Source organism: Ostrinia furnacalis, unplaced genomic scaffold, assembly GCF_004193835.3.
Source record: "Ostrinia furnacalis isolate ACB-3 unplaced genomic scaffold, ASM419383v2 OfSCF1862, whole genome shotgun sequence".
In the NCBI taxonomy this organism is placed as follows: Eukaryota; Metazoa; Arthropoda; class Insecta; order Lepidoptera; family Crambidae; genus Ostrinia; species Ostrinia furnacalis.
In genome coordinates this window covers 1,519,132-1,543,163 of record NW_021132101.1, presented here as the reverse complement: position 1 = coordinate 1,543,163, position 24,032 = coordinate 1,519,132, and the positions used below count along the sequence as shown (strand labels likewise).

The window sequence follows — 24,032 nt, the reverse complement described above, 5'->3', positions numbered from 1 at the left end:
TGTTAAGTGAGATGCAGTCTAAGATGAATTAAAACTTTATTGTACACTATACAAAATAAAAAAAAGGAAAGAATTATAACATACAAAAGAGACGGCACAAATTAGGCGGTCTGCCGTCATAAAGCCCTATCTTCCAGACAACCTACCCAATAATATTCAAACAGTCTAAAGCCTGGTCTGTGAGCACGTAGAATTTTGTCCAATGACCCCTAGCTACCCATCCTTATCGCTCGCGCGTAATTATATTGCTGTCGCGACTGTGCGACTGGCACCCGCAGTGAGTATGCGAGCGCGATAGCAACATAATTACGCGCGAGCGATAAGGATGGGTAGCTTGGGGTCATTGGACAAAATTCTACGTGCTCACGGACTAGACTATCGTCAGGGATCCTACGGCTTAAAGATTGCATCGGAAATCGTGACAACATACTCGGATATATGCATACGATATTTATATGACAATCAACCCAATTATTGTGAAGATAACTTGTGCTTTGGGCTTATTGATTAGATGAGAAATGATATATTCAGAGATTGAATCCTATCAGAATTAAAATGATGAAGCAATACTGTTTTGTTTTGTTTCTGATATACCTACTATTTAAAAACGCTAATTTGCATAAAACACAGTTATTGACTGAAAACAATAGTAAAGATAAGGATGTCACTAGCACCATATCACCATAAATTAATATTGATTACGCTCTAGATGCATACGTTACGTTCTGAAATCCTATTAGGGTCAAGTTTAATATTCATTGGTTAAGGTTACTTCTTCCCTTTTTAGGGTAGGTTAAGGTTTTTTTAACTTTGCAATTTAAAAGCATATTACTAAAACAATAGAACCTGCATAGAGANACAAAGGTAATACGATAGAAAATAATTCAAAGTAATAAAAAACACCTTTTATAGGGACATTTTTTGGAGAAATTTATCAAATAACCAAAAAAACACGAATTTTTAAGCAGATTTTTTTCAAAAAGTATATTTTTTTATTATTTGTTGGCATTTTCTGAGTATTTTATGTATGTTTTTAGTATCGTCTATTATTTAGCATTATTACTGTTTTTATTTTATCAGGATATACCTCTTAGTTTAAAAGTTATTACTTTTTTTTTTAAATAATAACTTGAAAGAAAAAAAATTCTATAAAAATTTTTAAAAAAATCTCAAAAAAATTTTGACCACTTTTTTGTCGATAAAAATAGGTCTAGTTTCATCTATTTTCATATGTACACTTTAACGTGACTCACACTGTATGTAGAGCATAGTTTTTGGTCAACCATTTATTTTTGTTTTTTTTTGTTGACCAAACAATAGTCACAGTTTTGGGTAATGGAATTTCCTCTATATCTACCAGTTATTACCTACTATTGTACCTACAATCCTCTAATTTACTTATAGAGTTGTATGTTCAGACTCCAAACAGAGCCACTCTATTTTCAAAAGAACACAATATTGCCTTGTAGGGCGATTAAATACACCTTATAATGATATTATAGCAAATGAAACGTTTTGAGAGAAACATCGCTGTTTTTACAGGTTCTTCTTATAGGCGTCTGATGCGATGTCTTATGAAACGTTCTGAGAGAGCCATTGCTGTTCTTATAGGCGTCTTATACGAAGTAGGACGTTAGTCTTGGAGGTCCTGGGTTCGATTCCCAGTAGAAACAAAGTCACTCTATTTCCATGAGGGGACAATAAATGCCTTGTCAGACGATTAAATACACCTTATTATGTTATTATAGCAAATAAAACCTTTTGCGAGACCCCTCAGTGTTCTTATAGGCGTCTTATAATGTTGTGTTATCTACTTATTTTTATAGTACAACAACTTAAATAAAATTGATATAGGTACCCTTAAATGGAAATAAAATTTAATGAAACAAAAAGGGGATAAGTAGGTAAATTTGATTACATTTACTAAGTTAATTTCAAGATCCTTCTCAAGTCTATCAGGAAGAATATTTTTATTTCAGCTGCAAACTTTGCATTNCGAACGTGCCGCTTGAAACGAGACAAAATACGAACAATTGCTATGTGCCGAGGAGGGAACAATACCTAGTGCTGTGATTGACAATTGTTTTATGCAAAGACAATTATTATAACCTATTTCGTGACTCGTAAAAATAATTACAAGCAAGTTGAGTCGTATAGCGCCATCTATCGAAACCTATCTGAAGTACTAATGCATTCGGGATCTGCCTTTGGGACTGGTTTGGCGAAGTGACGTGACTATTCAATAGTGCTTTCCAAATCTCCGATAGAGGGCGTTAGCGTGATTTGTTGTACAATTAATCATTATGAGTGCAACACAAAAATGCGCCGGTTGTCAAAGACCAGTACATAGGAGAGAATTTTTGCGATGTATGGTTTGCAAAGGGGTGTACGACCTAGAGTGTGGCAATGTATCAAGCAAATTGTTTGGCATAATGAAGAAAAAAGATCAATGGAACTGCCCGGAGTGTATGAACAAGAAACCTAAAACAGGAAATCTTAATACACCAATTCGCCCAATTATGACGGCAGACGATATGGAACCACCGGGCCCCTCAGCCGGTAGTATTGAAGACAATCACAACGTAACACATCGCAGGAGATTTGAACAACCCACGAATGAGACCACCTTTTATGAGCCGGAAGTATCAAGCCCGGGGTCCAACTTTGAGGGTATCCATTCCAACGATGTGGTCGATGAATTGAAATCTTTTATGAGTGGTTTGATTACGAGCGAGATAAGCAGCTTGCGCATGGCTATTACTGAGCTGACAGAGACAATTAAGACGCAAAATAGTCGGATTGAGCGGTTGGAGACCAGGGTGCAGGAACTGGAGAACCAAGGCATTAACCACCCAAGCATCGCAGCTCTCGAAAACACAATAGCTGACCTGCAAGCAGAAATACATGACCGAGACCAAGTGTTACTGCTCAACGACCTGGAGATAGCTGGGTGTCCGGAGGAAGCCAACGAGAACAGCACCCACGTAGTTATCGCTCTCGCAAAAAGGATCGGGGTCGACTTGGATGAGAGGGATGTGGTGAGTGCGGAAAGAGCGGGCCCGCCGCGGACGGCGGCGCGGGGTGACGGCCCCGCCCGCCCAAGGCCCATAGCGGTACGTCTGTCCCGCCGTTCCACTCGTGACGCTCTGCTGCGGGCTGCGCGCGTGCGTCGAGGTGTAACCACCGAAGGTCTGCCATCATCAGGTCCACCACGCCCATTCTACGTCAACGAGCGGCTTACCAAGTACAACCGACAGCTGCATCAAAAGGCGAGGGAACTCTCCCGTACTCATAGCTACAAATATGTTTGGACCCGAGAAGGTAAAATCTACATACGTCAGGATGACGGTAAGCCGCGCCACAGATTGCGCTCTGAAGATGACCTGAGGCGAATTTTTAGTCACCATTTGGTTTGAGCTAGTGATTGTAGCGTGGAGGTTCTTAACTTTTGATCTTTTTGATCTTTTTAACGCATGTTACTTTTTTACCATATTATTGTCCAATATTTATAGTCTTTGCCTTGAAAGATTACATTCTATTGAAATATTTAACTTTAAAAACATACTTAATCTTAACTTAGATTTTTGTTATTTAATTTTGTTAGGATGCAAAGCATTATTTTGGATGATCTACTGTCTCTTTTTGTACGTGTTTCCATTTCATGTTATACTGGATATATTTAANGACGTTAGATATAAATTAAAGGACGGACTGTATTTCATAGGTGTAATGATTAAATATATCGCTAGTTCGCGCCTACGTGGGAGGGCCGCGTCTGACGCCGGTGACGGTCGTGAGGCTGAGTGGGCGTCGGGCACGTACGGAGTGTGCCGGCGCCTCGCGCGGAGCCGATGATGGCCGATCGATCTCGATGAAGCCCGAGGACTCGAGAAGCGCCAACATACTCCCCGGGTTGAAGAGTCATCTTCTTCAATGAAGTGGAAGCGGGCAGATGCAGTTGAAGGCTCGACGTATGGTCCCCCTCTTGGTCTTCAATTCGGCCACCCTGGTGATGCCATCCACGCCTGGATAGGTCTTCACGACCCGCCCTAANCGCCCTAGTGACCAGAGCAGTGGCGGGGTCTTCTCCTTGATGAGCACCAGCTGTCCAGGCTTGACCTCGCCTGTGGATGCCAACCATTTCGTCTTGGTCTGTAGCAGAGAGACATACTCGTTATGAAACCGTCGCCAGAAGTGTTGCTGAACGTGTTGGATGCGTTTCCATCGATCCAGACGGGTGATAGTGACGTCAGCCACATGAGGGTGAGGTACAGTCAGCAATGGTCGCCCAATTAGGAAATGGGAAGGTGTAAGAGCCGAAAAATCGTTAGGGTCAGAAGAAAGAGAGGTAAGAGGTCGTGAATTGAGGACGGCCTCGATTTTACAAAGGCAAGTTGTCATTTCCTCGAATGTAAAATGAGTGAGATGCAATAATCTTTTTAAATGATGCTTACATGATTTGACTGCAGCTTCGGCTAATGAATTAAAATGGGGTGTGTAGGGAGGAGTAAAAATAAATTCAATGCCTTCCTGGGCTATATGAGATGCTAGATTATTATTACTCGAAAGGAACCTTTGCAGATCATTCGATGCACCGACAAAGTTAGTGCCATTATCGGACGTGATGCTTTGAGGCTTGCCTCGCCGCGCCACGAACCGATTCAGAGCAGCCATGTAAGCTTCGGTGGTGAGGTCCGTAACAAGCTCCAAATGTACAGCCTTCACTGCAGAACAAACAAAAATGCACAGATAAGATTTCAACAACTTACAACCACGTCCCTTTCGATCGGCTATCAAAACTGGGCCAGCATAGTCAACATTACAGTTTTGAAATGGAAAATCTAATTGTGTTCTATTAAGAGGTAGCTGTCCCATTACAGGTTGTACATTTTGAGCTCTATGTCTGTAACAAATTACACATTTGTTAACAACATGCTTTGAAAGATTTCTGCCTTTAAGAGGCCAATAGGTTTGGCGAACGCTAGCCAAAAGTAATTGAGGGCCGGCATGTAAAAGTTTTATATGTTGCATTTGAAAGATAAGTTTAGTAATGTAATGAGAGCCACATAATAAGATTGGATGTTTTAAATTATAGTCGTAGGGGGAATTATCAAGCCTCCCGCCTACGCGAATAAGACCATTGTTATCTAAGAATGGTGATAATGAAATTAATTTATTTTTGTGTGGCAATGTCTTCTTGGACTGTAATAATTTGTATTCGTTAGGAAACATTTGAAGTTGAGCACAATGTAAAATTAAGTCATGAGAACTTTTTAATTCAAATAAAGAGAGATTGCCACACCTTTTATTATTTATGTTTTTAAGGTTATGAACAAATCTACACAAATAGGCTACAACTCGCTGTAACTTAGTAAAGCTTGAGTATTGCGATATTAAAGATTGAATAATTGTTAAGTCAATGTTATTGGTTAAGAAAGCGCTACTACGACTACAAGCATTATCTACAACATCACTACTGCTAATGATGTGAGAAGCTACTTCAGGTAGATCACGCTTCACGACATTAGGCATGACGGGCCATTCATTTTCACTCTGTGTTAAAAATGACGGTCCAGACCACCACAGACGGGTGTCGCCAATGACGTCAGCTCTTAGGCCCCGTGAAACGAGATCTGCCGGGTTGTCCTTTGACGGCACGTAGCTCCAGGTATGACCACAAGTACTCTCTTGAATTTCGTTGACTCTATTTCGCACAAAGGGTTTTAATTGAGTAGATGGAGTTGACAGCCAACCTAAAACTATTGTGGAGTCACACCAAAATCTACATTTATCTATGTGCAAAGTAAGCGAGTTAACTACTTTTGTACACAATCTTGCACCTAACAACGCACCACAGAGTTCAAGTCTAGGTATGGTGGTGGGTTTTATGGGAGCTATGCGGTTTCTAGACGCCACAAGTTGAACATGCACCGAGTTTGAGCCAGGGTTGTAAGATCGAATGTACAGGCAAGCTCCATAGGCCTTCTCGGATGCATCTGTGAAAACATGGACCTCGTAAATAGACGATTCCTCACAGGAAATCCAGCGTGGGATGTTAAGTTTATTAAGAAAAGATAAAGTACTTTCAAACAAAAACCATAAGTCCCTAATTTCAAGTGAAACCGTGTCATCCCAATCGTACTTTTCTAGCCACAAACGTTGCATAATGATTTTTGCTTCGACGACACATGGTCCCACAAGTCCCAGGGGATCAAAAATTTGGCTTATTACCGAAAGAATGTGACGTTTTGTTATAATTTTAGAATGTTCTATATGAATTGAAAAGGTTAAGTTGTCTGTATTACAAATCCAATGAAGACCTAAAGTTTTAGACTGACAGTTGCCTTGGCCCTGCTCTGAAAAGTCAATAGAATTATTTGGCTCACCAGAATGCGCGCCACTAATTTGAGACAAAATTTCGGGAGAATTTGATTTCCATTTACGTAGATGAAGTTGGGCTGAAGACAGTACCGATGCTACTTGTTTAGCAACATCGATGGTTTCTGAAATTGAACTAGCAGAATGGAGGAAGTCATCTACGTAAAAATCACGTTGTATAGCGGATTTAACGTGACTGTCTTCTAAATTGTCCGCGAGGCTCACTAGACATTTGGTGGCCAAATATGGCGCAGAAGCAGTACCATAAGTTACTGTATTTAAAGTGTAGGTTTTAAGAGGTTCCTTTGTATCGAACCGAAATAAGATTTTTTGTAAGGGTCGTTGGATGGGATTTAATTCTATCGCTCTGTACATTTTCTCTACGTCGCCCGAAATCACGTACTTATGTTGGCGAAAGCGTATTAAAATGGAGAATAGATCATCCTGAACGACAGGCCCTACCATTTGGAGGTCATTAAGAGACACTCCTGAAGAAGTGGGAGCTGAAGCGTCGAAAACTACGCGAAGCTTAGTAGTGGAACTAGACTCCCTAATAACGCCGTGATGTGGAATAAAATAATTTCCCTTAGAGCTGTTAGGCATAGAGGCGCAATCATTGTCTAATGTCATGTGACCTAGTGATTCATACTCGTGCATGAAATCAAAATAACGATCTTTGAAGATGGGATCGCGGTGAAAACGTCGTTCTAACGACAAGAACCTACATTTAGCGTTTTCGTAAGAGAGTCCCAGTAAACTTGGATCTTGCTTCAGTGGCATAGAGACGACAAAACGACCGTCGTCCTTGCGGAAGGTTGTCTCAAAAAAATGTTTCTCACATGCTCTTTCCTCTAAGGATTGTGAGTGATTAGGTGAGACATAATCAAGTTCCCAAAATTGAGATAGGTCAGGAGTGTCATAGGGCTAAACTTGTGTGGTTACAGGACTGAAAGGTAGTGCTATTCTTTTGGCATGATACGCTTCCTGAAACCAACCAGCCAAACTTTGTTTCACACAATTTGGGGAGATTTTTACCTAAATCAATGAAATTGGAACCTAAGACATTCCAAAAGACTTCCGCGCCTACCAGGATGTCGATGACCGACGGAATATTGAAATTCGGGTCAGCTAACTGAAGACCTGGGGGAATAGGTACGTGATTTATGTTCACGAAAGAAGAGGGTAGAACATTAGAGATCTCAGGCAAGACATGACACACTATATCTAGATTGTAGGCACAGCATAAAGACTCGATTGTGAGGTTACAAGACTGTGTACTTGAAGAGATATGGTTGTTAATACCTGTGACCTTTGTTCTCGTGCCGCATCGTGACAAACCCAACTTGTCACACAAGCGTTGCGTTACGAAGTTGGCTGTACTACCGTTGTCCAGTAGTAGCCGGGCAGTGTACTTCTCGCCCGAAGTGTTCAAGACGTTCACCAATGCTGTGGACAGTAAAACATGGGAANAAAAAGACTCATAGGACAGCAAACTGAAATTAATGTTAATTAAAATGCACTCACTTCAAGTTCCACGTTTCATCAGTAACATGTATTGCTATGGTTGTTATCATAGAGTTATTAACCTCTATGGTTGTTATGGTAACTGTGTGCTAACTTTCTTATAATTATGTAAAGAGTTAAATACATATAAGGTGTACAATATGTAACGTATTTATGAGGCATTTATATTATTATGTATTCTTAGTACAAATGCGTTCGTGATTCATAAGCAATTGTTGTGCTCAGTAGTGCTCTCCCTGTTTGGGTGTCCACGGAAGACCAGCGTCGTGGCATTATCTACTGAGATGCTACGACACCATGCTGAGTGGATACCTTTTCAGTGTCATTGTAATTACCTTCTCATTAAATAATAATAAGTATTGTAAGTGTATTGTCGATGATACTGAATAAACATTTTTTCTTTCTTTCTTTCTTTCTTTCTTTCATTGTCAATGTTAATATACGCCTTATCAGTTTGCAAGATTGCCAAAGTAATAAGCTGGGCTATAGATACTATTAGATTTCACTTCTATTACTTGACCGAACGAGTGCCAAAATATTGGTCAAAGTGAATATTTTTTGCTCGTAAATATTTTTCATTTTCATGACCCGACTATAATGTAATTGCACTTCTTGACTTGACATATGTAAATCAGATTCTAATGCCCGTAGGTATTCACAAATATTACTATGAGATATCACAGTTCGCGTGGACGCACAGCGTCCCAAAAACCTATTCATAGACAATACTCGAGTGGCGGAGTGACACACGAACCAATCACACGCCCGTATTCACAAACATTACTATGAGATATCACAGTTCGCGTGGACGCACAGCGTCCCAAAAACCTATTCATAGACAATACTCGAGTGGCGGAGTGACACACGAACCAATCACACGCCCGTATTCACAAACATTACTATGAGATATCACAGTTCGCGTGGACGCACAGCGTCCCAAAAACCTATTCATAGACAATACTCGAGTGGCGGAGTGACACACGAACCAATCACACGCCCGTATTCACAAACATTACTATGAGATATCACAGTTCGCGTGGACGCACAGCGTCCCAAAAACCTATTCATAGACAATACTCGAGTGGCGGAGTGACACACGAACCAATCACACGCCCGTATTCACAAACATTACTATGAGATATCACAGTTCGCGTGGACGCACAGCGTCCCAAAAACCTATTCATAGACAATACTCGAGTGGCGGAGTGACACACGAACCAATCACACGCCCGTATTCACAAACATTACTATGAGATATCACAGTTCGCGTGGACGCACAGCGTCCCAAAAACCTATTCATAGACAATACTCGAGTGGCGGAGTGACACACGAACCAATCACACGCCCGTATTCACAAACATTACTATGAGATATCACAGTTCGCGTGGACGCACAGCGTCCCAAAAACCTATTCATAGACAATACTCGAGTGGCGGAGTGACACACGAACCAATCACACGCCCGTATTCACAAACATTACTATGAGGTCTCACAGTGCGCGTGGACGCACAGGATGACACACGAACCAATCACAGAGTTATATTCAACGCTGTGCGTTAGATTTGCTGCTTCACTTAAGCAAGCATCGTTTGTGAATACGAGTGTAAATATCCTGTTTTGGTTCTTTGTATATTTGACGTGTAGACTGTAGAATAATGTGTTTATTGTAATTTTCAGACTCGCCAAAAAATGGTAGACTGCGCGACACATTTGGCACGCCACGTGGGATACGAGAACGCTGGTACTGTGGAGTTCTTGCTCGATGACAAAGGGAACTTCTACTTCATTGAAGTTAACGCTAGGTTGGTATTCATATTACTTCGAAAATAGTGGCACAGATAGGCCTTATTTTTGGCTTATTCCATCATGTACTGAAAATGGGTCTCTTTGTTCAAAAAGCCAAAAGGACAAAAATCCCTTTTCAATTATGCTTTTGTGAAAGTGAAATAACGCACTCATCTCGAATATATAATGTGCAAACTGAAAAATATTAAAATCTTTTCTCCTTTTTCTTAATTAATGTTCTGTTACCTAATTAAATTCCAGAGCTCAAGGTCGATTCGAGAAATTAAATCTATCTAAAACGCATGAATTCGACAGATGCCTTTTACCTTTTTAATTAATACAAAACAAATCTTAAGAAACGAGTAACAAATTATCTCAAAGATTGACGTATGAAAAGAAGGCACTATGAAAAACATCCAGAAATAATTTCAAAATATACCTAATCCATTGCTCACATCTTTCCAGGTTACAAGTAGAACACACAATCACAGAAGAAGTGACCGGCATAGATTTGGTACAGTCTCAAATCCGGGTGGCCGAAGGCATGACGCTCCCTGAAATGGGGCTGACACAGGACAAGATCAACGCCCAGGGCTTCGCCATCCAGTGCCGAGTCACTACTGAAGATCCTGGGAACAACTTCCAGCCTAGCACGGGAAGGATTGAAGTGTTCAGGTAAGAAGAACATAAAAGTCCAGTATCATATTATTATGTCAGCCTTTGGTAGTCCACTGCTGAACATAAGCCTTTGCCATCCAGTGCCAAGTTACTACTAAAGATCCTGGGAACAACTTCCAGCCTAGCACGGGAAGGATTGAAGTATTTAGGTAAGAAATCATTTGATAAACTACTGCTTTACCATAATAGACAGTTTGACACCATACCCCAATAATTCGAAACCACAACTTTTTTTAAAAAGACCCTTCATTATGGTCTTAAAAACTTAATTGATTTTAAATTACCTGTAAATTACGATTTTTGGTCGCATTGTAATTGAAAAAAGTAGTTTAATTGAGTTGACAAAATAGTGACGTCACTTGCTTGTAGTGCGATACAAAATCTGTGGGAGAGTTTCGTTTTGACAGTTTTAAAAAGTACATCAATTGATTGATGGTGTCAACATGTCTATTTTAGTCTATGGCAGCCCTCTACTGAACTTGATTCCATGGGGCTTATGCCTAGAGTACCATAAAGCATAAAATATTGCTTTTAAATTGAATGTACCACCGTACTATCATCATTTTAATCTGTGGATGGACTATACTGCTGTACGTTAATCTTCCCCAAGGAACGCCACAAAGCACTATGTCCATTTCATTTAGCCACTGTCGACTATCTTCTTTAGGTCTGTCCATTGAGTCCCATCGTGCAGGTAGGCGTTCTACGATACCTTAGCCGAACGCGGCTTCTATCCGATAATTTCCTTCCATTCTCCACGACTGATTGTTATCAATTACATTAATTAAATACTGTCATGATATACCTACAAATATTGTTTTAATTACTTTAGATCTGGCGAGGGCATGGGCATTCGTCTGGACTCGGCTTCAACTTATGCTGGAGCTGTCATTTCGCCTTACTACGACTCTCTGCTCGTCAAAGTGAGTGTACCATATTCTTTTATTAGAGAAGCTGTTCAGCTGATCATGATCTCGTAATAATTATTGTAGGATACAGAATATAGTGGTCCTGGGTTCAATTCCCAGATCGAACACATATTAAGCCACCGGTCCGATTATATCGTACGAGTATAAGACGCCTATATCATCGCACAAAACTATAAGCTAAACGTTTTAAAACTATAAGCTGTATGTTTTTCAAACGAAGAAAAGAAAAAAGTCTACCTCAAGGCTATGACACCAATAGGTACTAACCATACGCTCTAAAGCGAGGAATAAGTAAACGAAATGTTTATATTTATAATTCGTAACATTCAACTTGAAACAGAAAATGTGATATAGGTGCATGGATGCCAAATGAAAAAGCCCTATCACGCGAGTGATACCCATATTGCAACGTCCGTCCTATTGTAGAAGGTCATACTTATCACGGGTCGGATTGACCGTCTCGTGATTGCTATGAAGCTATTGTTAGTGTTATGACTACATATCATGTTACTAGATTATTTCATAACCTGTCCATTGTAACTTGAACTGTAGTTTGTCTCATATTATTGGTATAATCCGTCCCAACTTAAAATGGCATATTACTTATTTTATTTATGTGCTTAACCTCAGCAACAATAACTTATGATTTATTGAAGTAAACTTGACCATGGTTTTGTAATAAATAATACTAATGTCCATATTGACCTTTACGATATTTCTTTTGAATGAAAACGATTAAATTGTATGTCGAACTAAGTATTTTAAGATGATTATGTAGCGCATAATGGTACCAATATTTAATGAATATGCATGGCTAGGTAATCATTATGATTCGCTTAATTTGTCCAAAACTAAAGCAAAATAGCAGTAGGAATGAGACTACCATACGTTTCACACATTCAGGTTAAAACTTCCATCCACCAGTGGCCATCAATGGCCACGACTAGTGGATTATGGCCTAACTAAGCCACCCACATTTAAAGTACAGTTATTACTGTAACATTGGCAACAGTTTTAACTATCCATAGCCTGTCATGTCGTCTCGTTCTATCGCCAAGAATCACCATTTGATGAGAGCGAGAGCAAAAACGGAAATGGATAGTTAACAGTATGTCCGTGTGTACGTACGTACGTATTTGCGAGATTTTGCTTATAAATATGGTATTTTTTTATATCACTGCACCTACCTATAAACGCTGTATTACTGTGCAGGAGACTGGCACCGGCTGAAAACCAGCGCTGCATGGACCTAGTGCCGTACAGCTTACGCTGAGCCGGATGCCCTTGTCACCTTATTTTTAATAGTTAAGCCACAGAATAATAATAAGTACTACGTACGGAAGTTTTACTTCGCGAAGGTGTTTAAAAAATGTATGCTCAATGTTATTATCAATATGGTGTAATTTAGCCTGTCTCAAGAGTCAAGCACCATATTGTTGACAAACGTCAGTGATCGGCACTGCGCCGAAGCTATAGGGCTGACTTCGGTAAAATGATGTGACGTGAGGTGCCAAACTGCGGAAAATGGCGGAGGAAATACATGATTTAGCATGAATTATCATGAATAATATTAACTACTTATTTACCTCTCAGTGTCTTGAGGCAACTTAAAAAAAGTACATTCTGTGTTTTTATTATTATTTAGGCAGTTAAATACTGCACAGTATTTAGTACACCATTTTCTTTATTTTCTTCCATCATACACAAGAATACGCGTGCGTGAGTCAATGTTCGCTCGTATGTGAGGCCTTGTCGAATAGTACCCTGTAGGTGGGCCATCGTGGGTGTTTTGTTTTCGATGTAAACTCGCGGAGATGAACAGGCCTGGTTAAGCTGCGTTAAAGTTGTATTTTTTTTGTTATAGTGACAATAAAGGTTTATTTATTTATTAAAAAATTGGCCTAAAGCCTAACTTAGTATTTTTTTTATTTTTAGGTGATCTCACACGCCCAAGACCTACCCGCGTCTGCGGCAAAAATGAACCGCGCGCTCCGCGAGTTCAGGATCCGAGGTGTCAAGACCAACATTCCCTTCCTTCTCAACGTGTTAGAGAACCAAAAGTTCTTGAATGGTGAGTCTATACTGATAATAACATAGTTTAACAAGTGGGATATTGTTATTGAAGTGAAAGTTAATTGGGTATTTAACACCATTTCCCAATCATTCTAAAGCACAACTTTTTTCTGGTCTCAAAAACTTAATTAATTTTTAATTACCTGTAAATTACGATTTTTGGTTGCATTATAATTGAAAAAAGTATTTTCATTGAGTTGATAAAATTGTGACGTCACATGCTAGTATTTCCGTACAAAATCTATGGGAGAGTGTCGTTTTGACAGTTTTAAAAAGTACGTCAATTGATTGGTGGTGTCAAATACCCTATTAATTTGGCGCCTAGCGATATTGCATACTTTCGGTAAGATCAAAATAAGCGGTATAAAAAGTGTGTAACAACATAAAAGAACCTCATAAAGGTAGTAGAACGCTATATGCAGGCCGCTATCAACCGGGAGGTATGGATTGGAAACCATAGGCTTAAGTTAAGCAGTGGACGTCTTGATGATGATGAACATAATGCTTATTCGACTTGCAAAGATAACGTGAAAAAAATACACAAAAACTGTTGAAATGAGTGTCATCCTTTTTTAACTATGGTTGATTCTTTTCAGAATGACCAATTTAAGAAATTCTAAGGCTGGATAACACCATCTTACTTTCACAGTAACTTTAACAATAACCGGTAAATAGATTTTTAAAGTCAAAGTAAGATGATTCAACTCAGCCTAAGGTGAGAGACTGGTTTTCAGTCGAAAACGCTTAGCAAACGCTTATTCACCCGTTTTTAATCGTGGTTATAAACCCACCTACTATTTTTTTTTTAGTTTAAGAAAACTTTTTTAAAATATATCTTTTTTCTGTCACCAGGTTCCGTCGACACCTACTTCATCGACGAGCATCCGCAACTGTTCATGTTCAAGCCATCTCAGAACAGAGCGCAGAAGATCCTCAACTATCTTGGCCAGGTTTTGGTGAATGGACCCGCCACACCTTTGGCTACAAACATTCCGCCTTCTGACGTCAAACCTTACATCCCACCTGTGCCTTTGGGTAAGTCGGAATATGGCAAAGAATATAAATGATATGTAGAAGAGATACCTACCCTTTCGAATAATTACGCGCAAAGAGTATATAAGTCTGACATATTAATATGTAGAAGAGATAGCCCTTTGAAAATGCGCAGATGTTATAAATTATGCCTACAGCAAAATCCAATAGTGACATACAGAAGGGACAGTCTTTTGAACATGTGCCAGTGATAACGATTCTGAAACGTCAAGTGGCGAAAATCAGAACTAATAATAATCCAGTATTGATAGTAGCGCGCTCCTATAAATGCCATAATAAGGGACAACTTCAGTGTTGTCATCAATAACTATATTGGAAAACACTACGGCACGTTTTAGATTTGACTATGGTTTATTTTTTGGTGTTATTTATCGCATTAAATAGTTCTAGCGCGTAATATTCAGTTCCCTTTTTTACATTAGTTTCCATACTCAAATAACTTTATAACTGTATATCAAATTCGTGCCATGAATGTCTATTCATATGTTCCATTAGTTTACCATTATCTAATATTATTAATAATTGGTCAAAATGTAACTGTTTAATTTCTGTTACATATAAAAAGCATGAACCATATTAATAATTGCCTTACGAGTTTCAACATTCAATTATTCATACCTCATTTTAATTCTAAAGTCCGGTCGCTGAGCACATTGAATTTCGTCCAATGACCCCAAGCTACCCATCCTTATCGCTCGTGCGTAATTATATTGCTGTCGCTGCGGCCGCCCGTCGCACAGTCGCGACAGCAATATAATTACGTGCGAGCGATAAGGATCGGTAGCTTGGGTAGGGTCATTGGATGAAATTCTATCTGCTCGGCGACCGGACTTTAGTGAAGAATACATTTTGAACATTACACCTGAGTTAATACTCCATTTTACTCATATTAATACCAAAGATAAAGCGTTATTAAAATAAGTACAATGCAACAGGGAAATGTTTAAATAAAATCACATGAAGGATGAAATTTTTAACAATTTCTAAAAGTGCCATAAATTTTTTTACAGTCCGCTCTGGGCATGGTAGGTTCAAAATTTTGAATTTTTTGTTGTTGTGATTTTTGCAATATTTATTTATGATTTTGCTTAGCTCTATTATTATTCGATTAAGCTTACAACGCATACCTTGGAGCACTGGATATTTAATATTTATTTATAGCGCATTTTCTTTTATCTATGATATTTTGAACTAAAATTTCATACTTCATAAGACCACGCATTACGTGGTAATAATAACTTTTTAACAAACTGTGTGGATTTTTATTAATTATCACGAATTTTAGTTTTGATGTGGCACTAATAATGTCCTGCAGTGCGGACTACATAATCATATTTTTAATAATTTAACAGTGTGACAAACTTACCTAATTTGCTGTTAAACGTATTTTTTTAAACAGTTCCTATTAATCATACCACTTTTCATTTTAACAGTCAGTGTCATTATCTTTATATGAAATAAACAAATGAATATAAATGTGTGGCAATGACAAAACCCACAGAACAGTCATGCCTTTCATTTAAAAACTGATCATTTTTACCTATACAAGTCCTTTTCGTTAGTATCACAACATTAGATAAGTTTGTAACACTATGGTAGTGTGTCCATGGTTACCATCAGGCATTGCGTGCACGGTGCACTCCATACATTAATGCACTGTGCCATTATTTTACTAAAAATGTTTTTCAGACCTTTCTCCTGAGGCCATTAAAAGGCAGGAACTAACGGGCGAGAACACAGGTAAAGCATTCGTAATTTGTGCACCTTATTTACATGTAAGTTCATACATTTGCTATTGGAAATGTTTTATTATCAAAGAATGCTCTTGTAATGCAAACGTAAATAGATACATGTACGAATTTCAAATTGTGTGAGGGATAGCATATAATTTTGAAAATGTTTTATTCACATTGTCAGGTGTGTACGCGAGGCCTATTGTATTGTAGTCTCATACAAATTGTACCGTGACAATGTAAATATACCATAACGAAGTAGTCACATTTAAAATTTCATGAGTAAATCTCAAACACTCAAAGATAAGCCGAAAGCACGTGGAAAATGATGTGTTCATGGTCCATTTATGCTGTTTGATTTAAAATCGCACTTTAAACAACAGATTAGATGATTTATATCCTTAACTTTGAGTGTTTGAGTTACACAAATGCACTAAGTTAACCACCGCTAGTCCATTTCTTAGCATTTACCACATTGTGGACTAATACTTGTGTTGTCCTGTAAAATTAGTTGCAGTTTCTATTATGTAATGTTATGTTAATTACCGATGGTAAAAGAAGATATTCTAGGTGAATCCTATAACAGTTAATTGACATTCGAAAGCGCATTGTAATACGCTGCGCTAGCTTATTGTACTGTGAGTTTAAAAGAGACTATCAAAATTTCAGTCCTGTTTTAAGGTCATATTCATGATTTAGAGCAGATCTTCTAAACCCAAAGCTTTGATTCATAAAACAGTTAAATTGCTGAACTAAAACTGATGTTATTCTGAATAGCTGTCCAGCCTCCTAAAGGCTACAAGCAGATCCTCAAGGAAGGCGGCCCTGAAGCCTTCGCGAAGGCAGTCCGCCAACACAAGGGTCTGCTCCTCATGGATACCACATACAGAGACGCTCACCAGTCTCTACTCGCGACCCGCGTGAGGAGTCACGACCTGCTCGCCGTGTCGCCTTACGTCGCGCACAACTTCAGCAACTTATACTCGCTGGAGAACTGGGGCGGGGCTACCTTCGACGTCGCCCTCCGGTGAGTGAGCACTAGATGTAGGACACCACATACAGACGATCCAGTCCTTACTCGCGACCCGCGTGAGGAGTCACGACCTGCTCGCCGTGTCGCCTTACGTCGCGCACAACTTCAGCAACTTATACTCGCTGGAGAACTGGGGCGGGGCTACCTTCGACGTCGCCCTCCGGTGAGTGAGCACTACATGTAGGACACCAAATACAGACGCTCACCAGTCGTTACTCGTGACCCGCGAGAGGAGTCACGACCTGCTCGCCGTGTCGCCTTACGTCGCACACAACTTCAGCAACTTATACTCGCTGGAGAACTGGGGCGGGGCTACCTTCGACGTCGCCCTCCGGTGAGTGAGCACTAGATGTAGATACAGAGACGCTCACCAGTCTACTTGTGACCCGCGTGAGGAGTCACGACCTGCTCGCCGTGTCGCCTTACGTCGCGCACAACTTCAGCAACTTATACTCGCTGGAAAACTGGGGCGGGGCTACCTTCGACGTCGCCCTCCGGTGAGTGAGCACTAGATGTAGGACACCACATACAGAGCTCCCCAGTCGCTACTCGTGACCCGCGAGAGGAGTCACGACTTGCTCGCCGTGTCGCCTTACGTCGCGTGCAACTTCAGCAACTTATACTCGCTGGAGAACTGGGGCGGGGCTACCTTCGACGTCGCCCTCCGGTGAGTGAGCACTACATGTAGGACACCAAATACAGACGCTCACCAGTCGTTACTCGTGACCCGCGAAAGGAGTCACGACCTGCTCGCCGTGTCGCCTTACGTCGCACACAACTTCAGCAACTTATACTCGCTGGAGAACTGGGGCGGGGCTACCTTCGACGTCGCCCTCCGGTGAGTGAGCACTAGATGTAGATACAGAGACGATCACCAGTCGTTACTCGCGACCCGCGTGAGGAGTCACGACCTGCTCACGTGACGTCTTACGTGGCGTGCAACTGAGTCGGGGCTACCTTCGACGTCGCCCTCCGGTGAGTGAGCACTCGATGTAGGACACCTCATACAGAGTTCACCAGTCTATGCTTGCGACCCGCGTGAGGAGTCACGACCTGCTCGCCGTGTCGCCTTAGGTACGTGTTGGTCATGTAAAAATTAAGGGATGACCGTGATGAAGCCAATGCCCTTTTTAATTTAAAAGCTGACTTGAGCTGCCTTTTGCTACTTGATATCATTGTCATCGGCATCCTATAGCTGTCTGGCCCCCCTCCCTCCTGAACTGGTATGACTCCCGCCTTGGGCCAGATGCCAGACTGTTAGATGTGTCCGCAACCGTGGACAAACTGGGCATAGGCGGAAATTGGGTCGAGGCCTCGCTACGCCGGTACTTCCTCTATGCTCAGAGAGATGTACATTCGTGGTTATTTTAGTTGGTAGGTCCCGCCCTTCTGGCAGAGAGAGCCTCACATAACCCGTCGCCATGACCACAGCGGCGGGTATGCAGTTTTATGCATTTTTTTCACGTAAAAAAAAGATGCCAGACTGTTCCCTCCCTTGGGCCAGACGGGCTATGACTCAGAAGCAGGATACGCCCTAATAATGGTCCTTCATCTTAACAACTCCCCATTCTCCCCAGGTTCCTGCACGAGTGCCCGTGGGAGCGGCTGCGCGACATGCGGCAGATGATCCCCAACATCCCCTTCCAGATGTTACTGCGAGGCGCCAACGCGGTCGGGTACACTAACTACCCTGACAACGCGGTCTACAAGTTCTGTGATATGGCTGTAAGTGTTTTTCTTATTCATGTGGATATTTTTTACATTTAGAAAGAGTATCCTACTATAATATTATAAATGCGAAAGTTTGGTTGTCTGGATGTTTGTTACTCTTTCACGCAAAAATTACTGAACGGATTTTGATGAAACTTTAACAGTATTATTGTTTATAACCCAGAATAAAATATAGGCTAAAATTTACGACGATCTGTGACAAACTGAATTACACGCGGGTGAAGCCGCGGGCAACAGTTAGTTTAGTAATAATATCTACAAAGGCTCATCAATAATAAGTGACACACAACTCAGAGGTCCAATGTCTAGGCCATAAAAAAATAGATGATAAATATTAATAAGTCAAGATTTATTATTAAGTCGAACCTTTTACAATTTATTTATTTAAATAACACATCTAATAACTTAATGACTGGCAGTGAATGGTTACATAAACCCCTTTCACTGTCTTCTTCAGTGAGTGACCGTAATAATGACTATTATTGATAGTGTGTGTGGGGAGTTTTGTTTTGTTTGCAATCTAAAAGACATTACGTGGGAAAAAAAGGAAAAAAAGAGGCAATTAGCAAAAATGGGTAACATAAAGGAAAGTACACCTTCCTTAAAAAGTGTTTATTACTCAACCAAACACATCATTTAATGACCTTAACATCGCCTCTATTCCATACTAAATAAGAGCGACTTTAACAGCGAAAATTTTCTTTACTACCCAATCTCACATTTCACATTACAATGTATTTCCTATCCCCAGGTCCAATGCGGTATGGACATCTTCCGTGTCTTCGATTCTCTAAACTACCTTCCCAACTTGATCCTCGGTATGGACGCGGCAGGCAAAGCAGGAGGCGTGGTCGAGGCTGCTATCTCCTACACTGGCGACGTGTCTGACCCTCAGAAGACCAAATACGACCTGAAGTATTACCTGAATTTAGCCGATGAGCTGGTTAAAGCGGGCACGCACGTGCTAGCTATTAAGGATATGGCTGGTCTGCTGAAGCCACGTGCCGCGTCGTAAGTGTGATTTTATTGCAGTAAATAAGTTTATCTTTGGTTGTTAAGAAAATCTTATTATGACTCGCATAGATTGTGTTAAACATTCGTAACTGTTTTTAGGGTTCCGTAGCCAAATGGCAAAAAACGGAACCCTTATTTAAGACAGACCTTTAACGTCACGATTCAGTCACGTTCTGTACCTCTAGCATGAACAACTTTCGTCTTCGAATCGTTTGCGTACTCGATTAAATTCGGTACTCAATCTTCGAATTAAACGATAACGTGACAATTTTGATTCTCAAAATAAGTTTCGTGCAACCACATCTCATACTAAGTTCACTTTACGACACGTTCACAAGGGCGCTGTTGTTGTTTTCTTACTAAATCTTTTGATGGCGATTCGAGTACGCAAACGATTTGAACTCGAAAGTTTTTCGTGCTAGCCGTACTGGTGTCAAGTTTTTAATGAAAATTTATCTTACCATCCTTCCTTGAATAATGAAGTAGTTTTTGTTTTCATCAAAATACCAAGATTCAGCATCTTAAAACTTTAGATTTGTTTTCGGTCTAAACAGCCACATACCATTTAAGAATTATCGTTGTATACCTTCCCAAGTTGCATAATATATAGCTTCCTATTTCGTGTTTACTTGCAAGAACTTGAAGTATGTTTAGTTAAAATCATCTTAAAATGTATAAATATATTTTTAAGCGTCAATCTATCCCTAGGCTCCTCATCAAAGCGATCCGCGACAAGCACCCCGACGTGCCTATCCACGTTCACACTCACGATACATCAGGCGCTGGTGTAGCTTCCATGCTAGCGTGTGCCGAAGCTGGAGCAGACGTGGTTGACGTGGCTGTGGATTCCATGTCTGGCATGACTAGTCAACCTAGTATGGGCGCGGTGGTCGCTTCACTACACGCTACGGAGTTGGATACCAGTAAGTTATATTTACGAGTACTAGGACGTCATAACGAGAACGAGACGTTCTAAAGAGTTCTACATAGTTTCTATGCTAGCGTGTGCCGAAGCTGGAGCAGACGTGGTTGACGTGGCTGTGGATTCCATGTCTGGCATGACCAGTCAACCGAGTATGGGTGCGGTGGTCGCCTCGCTACACGCTACAGAGTTGGATACCAGTAAGTCACGTTATACAAAAGTAGCCTTAGGTTATGAGAAGTGTTGTGGTTTCTGTGTTGGCGTGTGCTGACGTGGTGGACGTAGCTGTGGACTCCATGTCTGGCATGACCAGTCAACCGAGCATGGGCGCGGTGGTTGCTTCGCTACACGCTACGGAGTTGGATACCAGTAAGTACATCTCTAGGCTATAAACACTGGTGTAGCTTATATGCTAGCGTGTGCCGAAGCTTGAGCTGACGTGGTTGACGTAGCTGTGGATTCCATGTCTGGCATGACCATGTCAGCCGAGTATGGGCGCGGTGGTGGCCTCGCTACACGCTACGGAGTTGGATACCAGTAAGTGTTACCTAGGACGTCATAACTTAAGTATCGTGGCTTCTATGCTAGCGTGTGCTAAAGATTACCGTGACTGAAGCCTCGCTGCATAATACCAGTAAATCTTCTGTTGGCCAAATTAACATAGCACAGAAGTTAACCAAGATACCAGAATTAAACGCAGCCACGCATAATGATCTGAACAGCTTAGAACATCCCTAATTAATACGAATGGGTTGCATTACTATACCACGCCTAACAATAAAGTAGAAAATGAAGAAACAATACTCAACCCTCTTTTCGTGTTGCAAAACTTTTTCAATGAGGGCTATCGTTGGCACCCCTGGCGATTGACAGGACCTTACTCTACAGTGGCGCCATTTTGATGAGTGCAAATACGATAGTCCTCCTACCACTTTCGTGCTCACCAGTTGGTGCCACTGTCTTCGCTACTAGCAAGTGACAGGACCTTACTCTACAGTGGCGCTAACTGGTGAGCGCTAAAACGATAGCCCTCATTGACTTATTCTATTATTCTTCCACAGAGATCCCCCTACAAAAAGTATCAGAATACTCAGCGTACTGGGAGCAGGCGCGCACACTGTACGGGCCCTTCGAATGCACAGCCACCATGAAGTCCGGCAACGCTGATGTTTACCTCAACGAGATACCTGGAGGACAGTACACTAACCTGCAGTTCCAAGCATTCTCTCTGGGTCTGGGCAGCCAGTTTGAAGAGGTCAAGAAGGCTTATAGGTGAGTACATTAGGTTTAAGCAATGGTGGAGCAAGGCTGAGTTGCACCACCTAACTTTGACCGTAGCTATAACGATAACCGGTGCTTTTATTATGGAGTTTGACAGATTTTTGACGTTTGTCAAAGTTAAAGTAAGATGGTGCAACTCAGCCTCAGTCTTGTAAGTAAGACAGTCTAATCCTCTCAGTGGACAGCAGATTTGTGAACCAGAAAAGCCATAGATAAGTACATCAGGTTTTTGCAGCGGTAGATTTACCAGTAGATTGAGTCGTCCTAATGCAACAGATTTTAGGAGCGGAAAATTTGAGTCCAGTTTTATGCCTGTCTGAAAAGATAAAAGCAAAAGCCCACCGGCGACAAATGTGTTAAACCGCCTATAGGTCACATTAGTCAGCACTTGAGTGATATTTCGTGATTTTTCAATGAGATCAATGATAATTATCGTGATAATAACAGATGGATGATTATCGGTATCAACCGATTATTATCAAATAACAAAGAATTGCGCTCGTAAAATTAACTGTATTCGAAGTCGTCGAAAGTGTATATCCGTACTTGCGTCTAGTGGTGGGCATTAATCAACATAGATAGTTATAAAACATATCAATTTATATATGCTGAGTGGGGTCCCGTTGCAGTGGGCATCTGGTTGGTGAATGGGTGGCACTGCTCAGTTTACTCTTGTTTTTATTTTTTCTTCTTTTATTATTATGTGCCACTGTCATGTCTATGTAATTGCCTGTATTTGTGTGATGTCCACTGTAATAAATGTATCTTTCTTCTTTCTTTCTTTCTTTCAATTTAGCTCCACATTAATCACTAGTTATCTAGCGTCAAAATATTTATCTATTTTCCAAGCTTTATGCGACTAGCGATGGATAACTTGACAACAATCAGCAACCAAAAACATAAGGCAATATTTGCAATCAGAATTTCTTATGAAATAATATGACAAATGTATCTTATACTGTTGATAATTATCCGGTAATTATCATGAAGCGTAATTATCTTGATAATTTCGAACCCTGCCACCGTCAGATACCATGATTTTATTACGATCAATCCTGTAACAATCCAATGTACTCATCATTACATCCTTATTCCAGAGAAGCCAACCTGCTCCTCGGAGACATCATCAAGGTCACACCCTCATCCAAGGTGGTCGGAGACTTCGCCCAGTTCATGGTTCAGAACAAACTCACCGCCAAGGAGATCGAGGAGAAGGCAGAGGAACTGTCCTTCCCCAAGTCTGTGGTGGAATACTTGCAGGGAGCCATCGGTATACCGCACGGTGGATTCCCTGAGCCGCTAAGGTATGAATAAAATTATAAAAATTCATAAAATTCATTTATTTTTGCAAATAGGCTTTAAAAAAGCGCTTTTACACGTCCCAATATTAACCCTACCACTGCTTCGGGACAATAAATGGGCCAGTGCTGAGAAGAAGCAGCGCAAGAAACTCAGTCACTATTGGAAAAAAAATCACATAAATAAATTTAAATATTCGTGGACATTTTACACTGCACCATCTACTTCCAAACTAAGTAATGCTTGTGATATAGGTACCAGACAACGGATATAAACATACTTAAATACTATTTTTTAACATAATTATTAAAATTTAGATTGTGATGTAGGCAGAACAGGAGGTCTAGACAAAATGCAAATTATAATCGCAAACCAGTCGAAAAGTGGTCGAAAAGCCCCTTTTTTGTATGGAGTTTTGACGGATTCGATTTTCGATTCGATCAAAAAGTGCGTTTTGTCTAGGGGGGCAGATATTTTGAGAAATGATGACAAACAAAAACAGCTGTTCTTCTTCAATACGTTTGCTTTGAGTGATGATAAAATGAACGACTGACAAGCATGGATGCTATTATTCTTGTAAGACAAAAATACATTATGTA

General features: G+C 40.6%; 2 protein-coding genes across 6 annotated transcripts in view; one reads left to right on the top strand and one right to left on the bottom strand.

Annotated features, from left to right (window-relative positions):
• The window catches only part of LOC114353952 (pyruvate carboxylase, mitochondrial), a 59,017-nt gene that overhangs the window by 20,476 nt on the left and 14,509 nt on the right, over nt 1-24,032 (top strand). For 3 of the 4 annotated variants that reach the window (XM_028306148.1, XM_028306145.1, XM_028306147.1), the window contains 12 exons: nt 9,580-9,704; nt 10,153-10,362; nt 11,198-11,288; nt 13,230-13,365; nt 14,220-14,402; nt 16,110-16,160; nt 16,931-17,180; nt 18,764-18,911; nt 19,669-19,928; nt 20,640-20,854; nt 21,915-22,125; nt 23,232-23,438. In XM_028306148.1, the coding sequence (XP_028161949.1) occupies nt 9,580-9,704; nt 10,153-10,362; nt 11,198-11,288; nt 13,230-13,365; nt 14,220-14,402; nt 16,110-16,160; nt 16,931-17,180; nt 18,764-18,911; nt 19,669-19,928; nt 20,640-20,854; nt 21,915-22,125; nt 23,232-23,438 (2,087 nt within the window). Of the gene's footprint in view, nt 1-9,579; nt 9,705-10,152; nt 10,363-11,197; nt 11,289-13,229; nt 13,366-14,219; nt 14,403-16,109; nt 16,161-16,930; nt 17,181-17,247; nt 17,350-18,763; nt 18,912-19,668; nt 19,929-20,639; nt 20,855-21,914; nt 22,126-23,231; nt 23,439-24,032 lie in introns of all 4 variants that reach the window. The other variant, XM_028306146.1, reaches the window with a different exon arrangement.
• LOC114353953 (uncharacterized) lies at nt 3,742-7,301 on the bottom strand. 2 transcript variants are annotated; one of them, XM_028306150.1, is made up of 2 exons: nt 4,563-7,301; nt 3,742-4,152 (listed from the first exon to the last, which is right to left on the bottom strand). In XM_028306150.1, the coding sequence occupies exons 1-2, from the start codon at nt 4,611-4,613 to the stop codon at nt 3,931-3,933; spliced, it is 273 nt and encodes a 90-aa protein (XP_028161951.1). In that variant the 5' UTR covers nt 4,614-7,301; the 3' UTR covers nt 3,742-3,930. The 2 variants fall into 2 exon arrangements, with proteins under 2 accessions (XP_028161951.1, XP_028161950.1); XM_028306149.1 differs by having other exon boundaries at nt 4,024-4,152; nt 4,574-7,301.

What these genes read in the sequence shown, in the direction of transcription:
- LOC114353953 (XM_028306149.1), bottom strand. Translation starts at nt 7,158, where the DNA reads ATGCCACTGAAGCAAGATCCAAGTTTACTGGGACTCTCTTACGAAAAC. An exon ending in GCATCGAATGATCTGCAAAG is followed by an intron (nt 4,153 to 4,573) that starts GTTCCTTTCGAG and finishes TCTCTGCTACAG; the next exon opens with ACCAAGACGAAATGGTTGGC.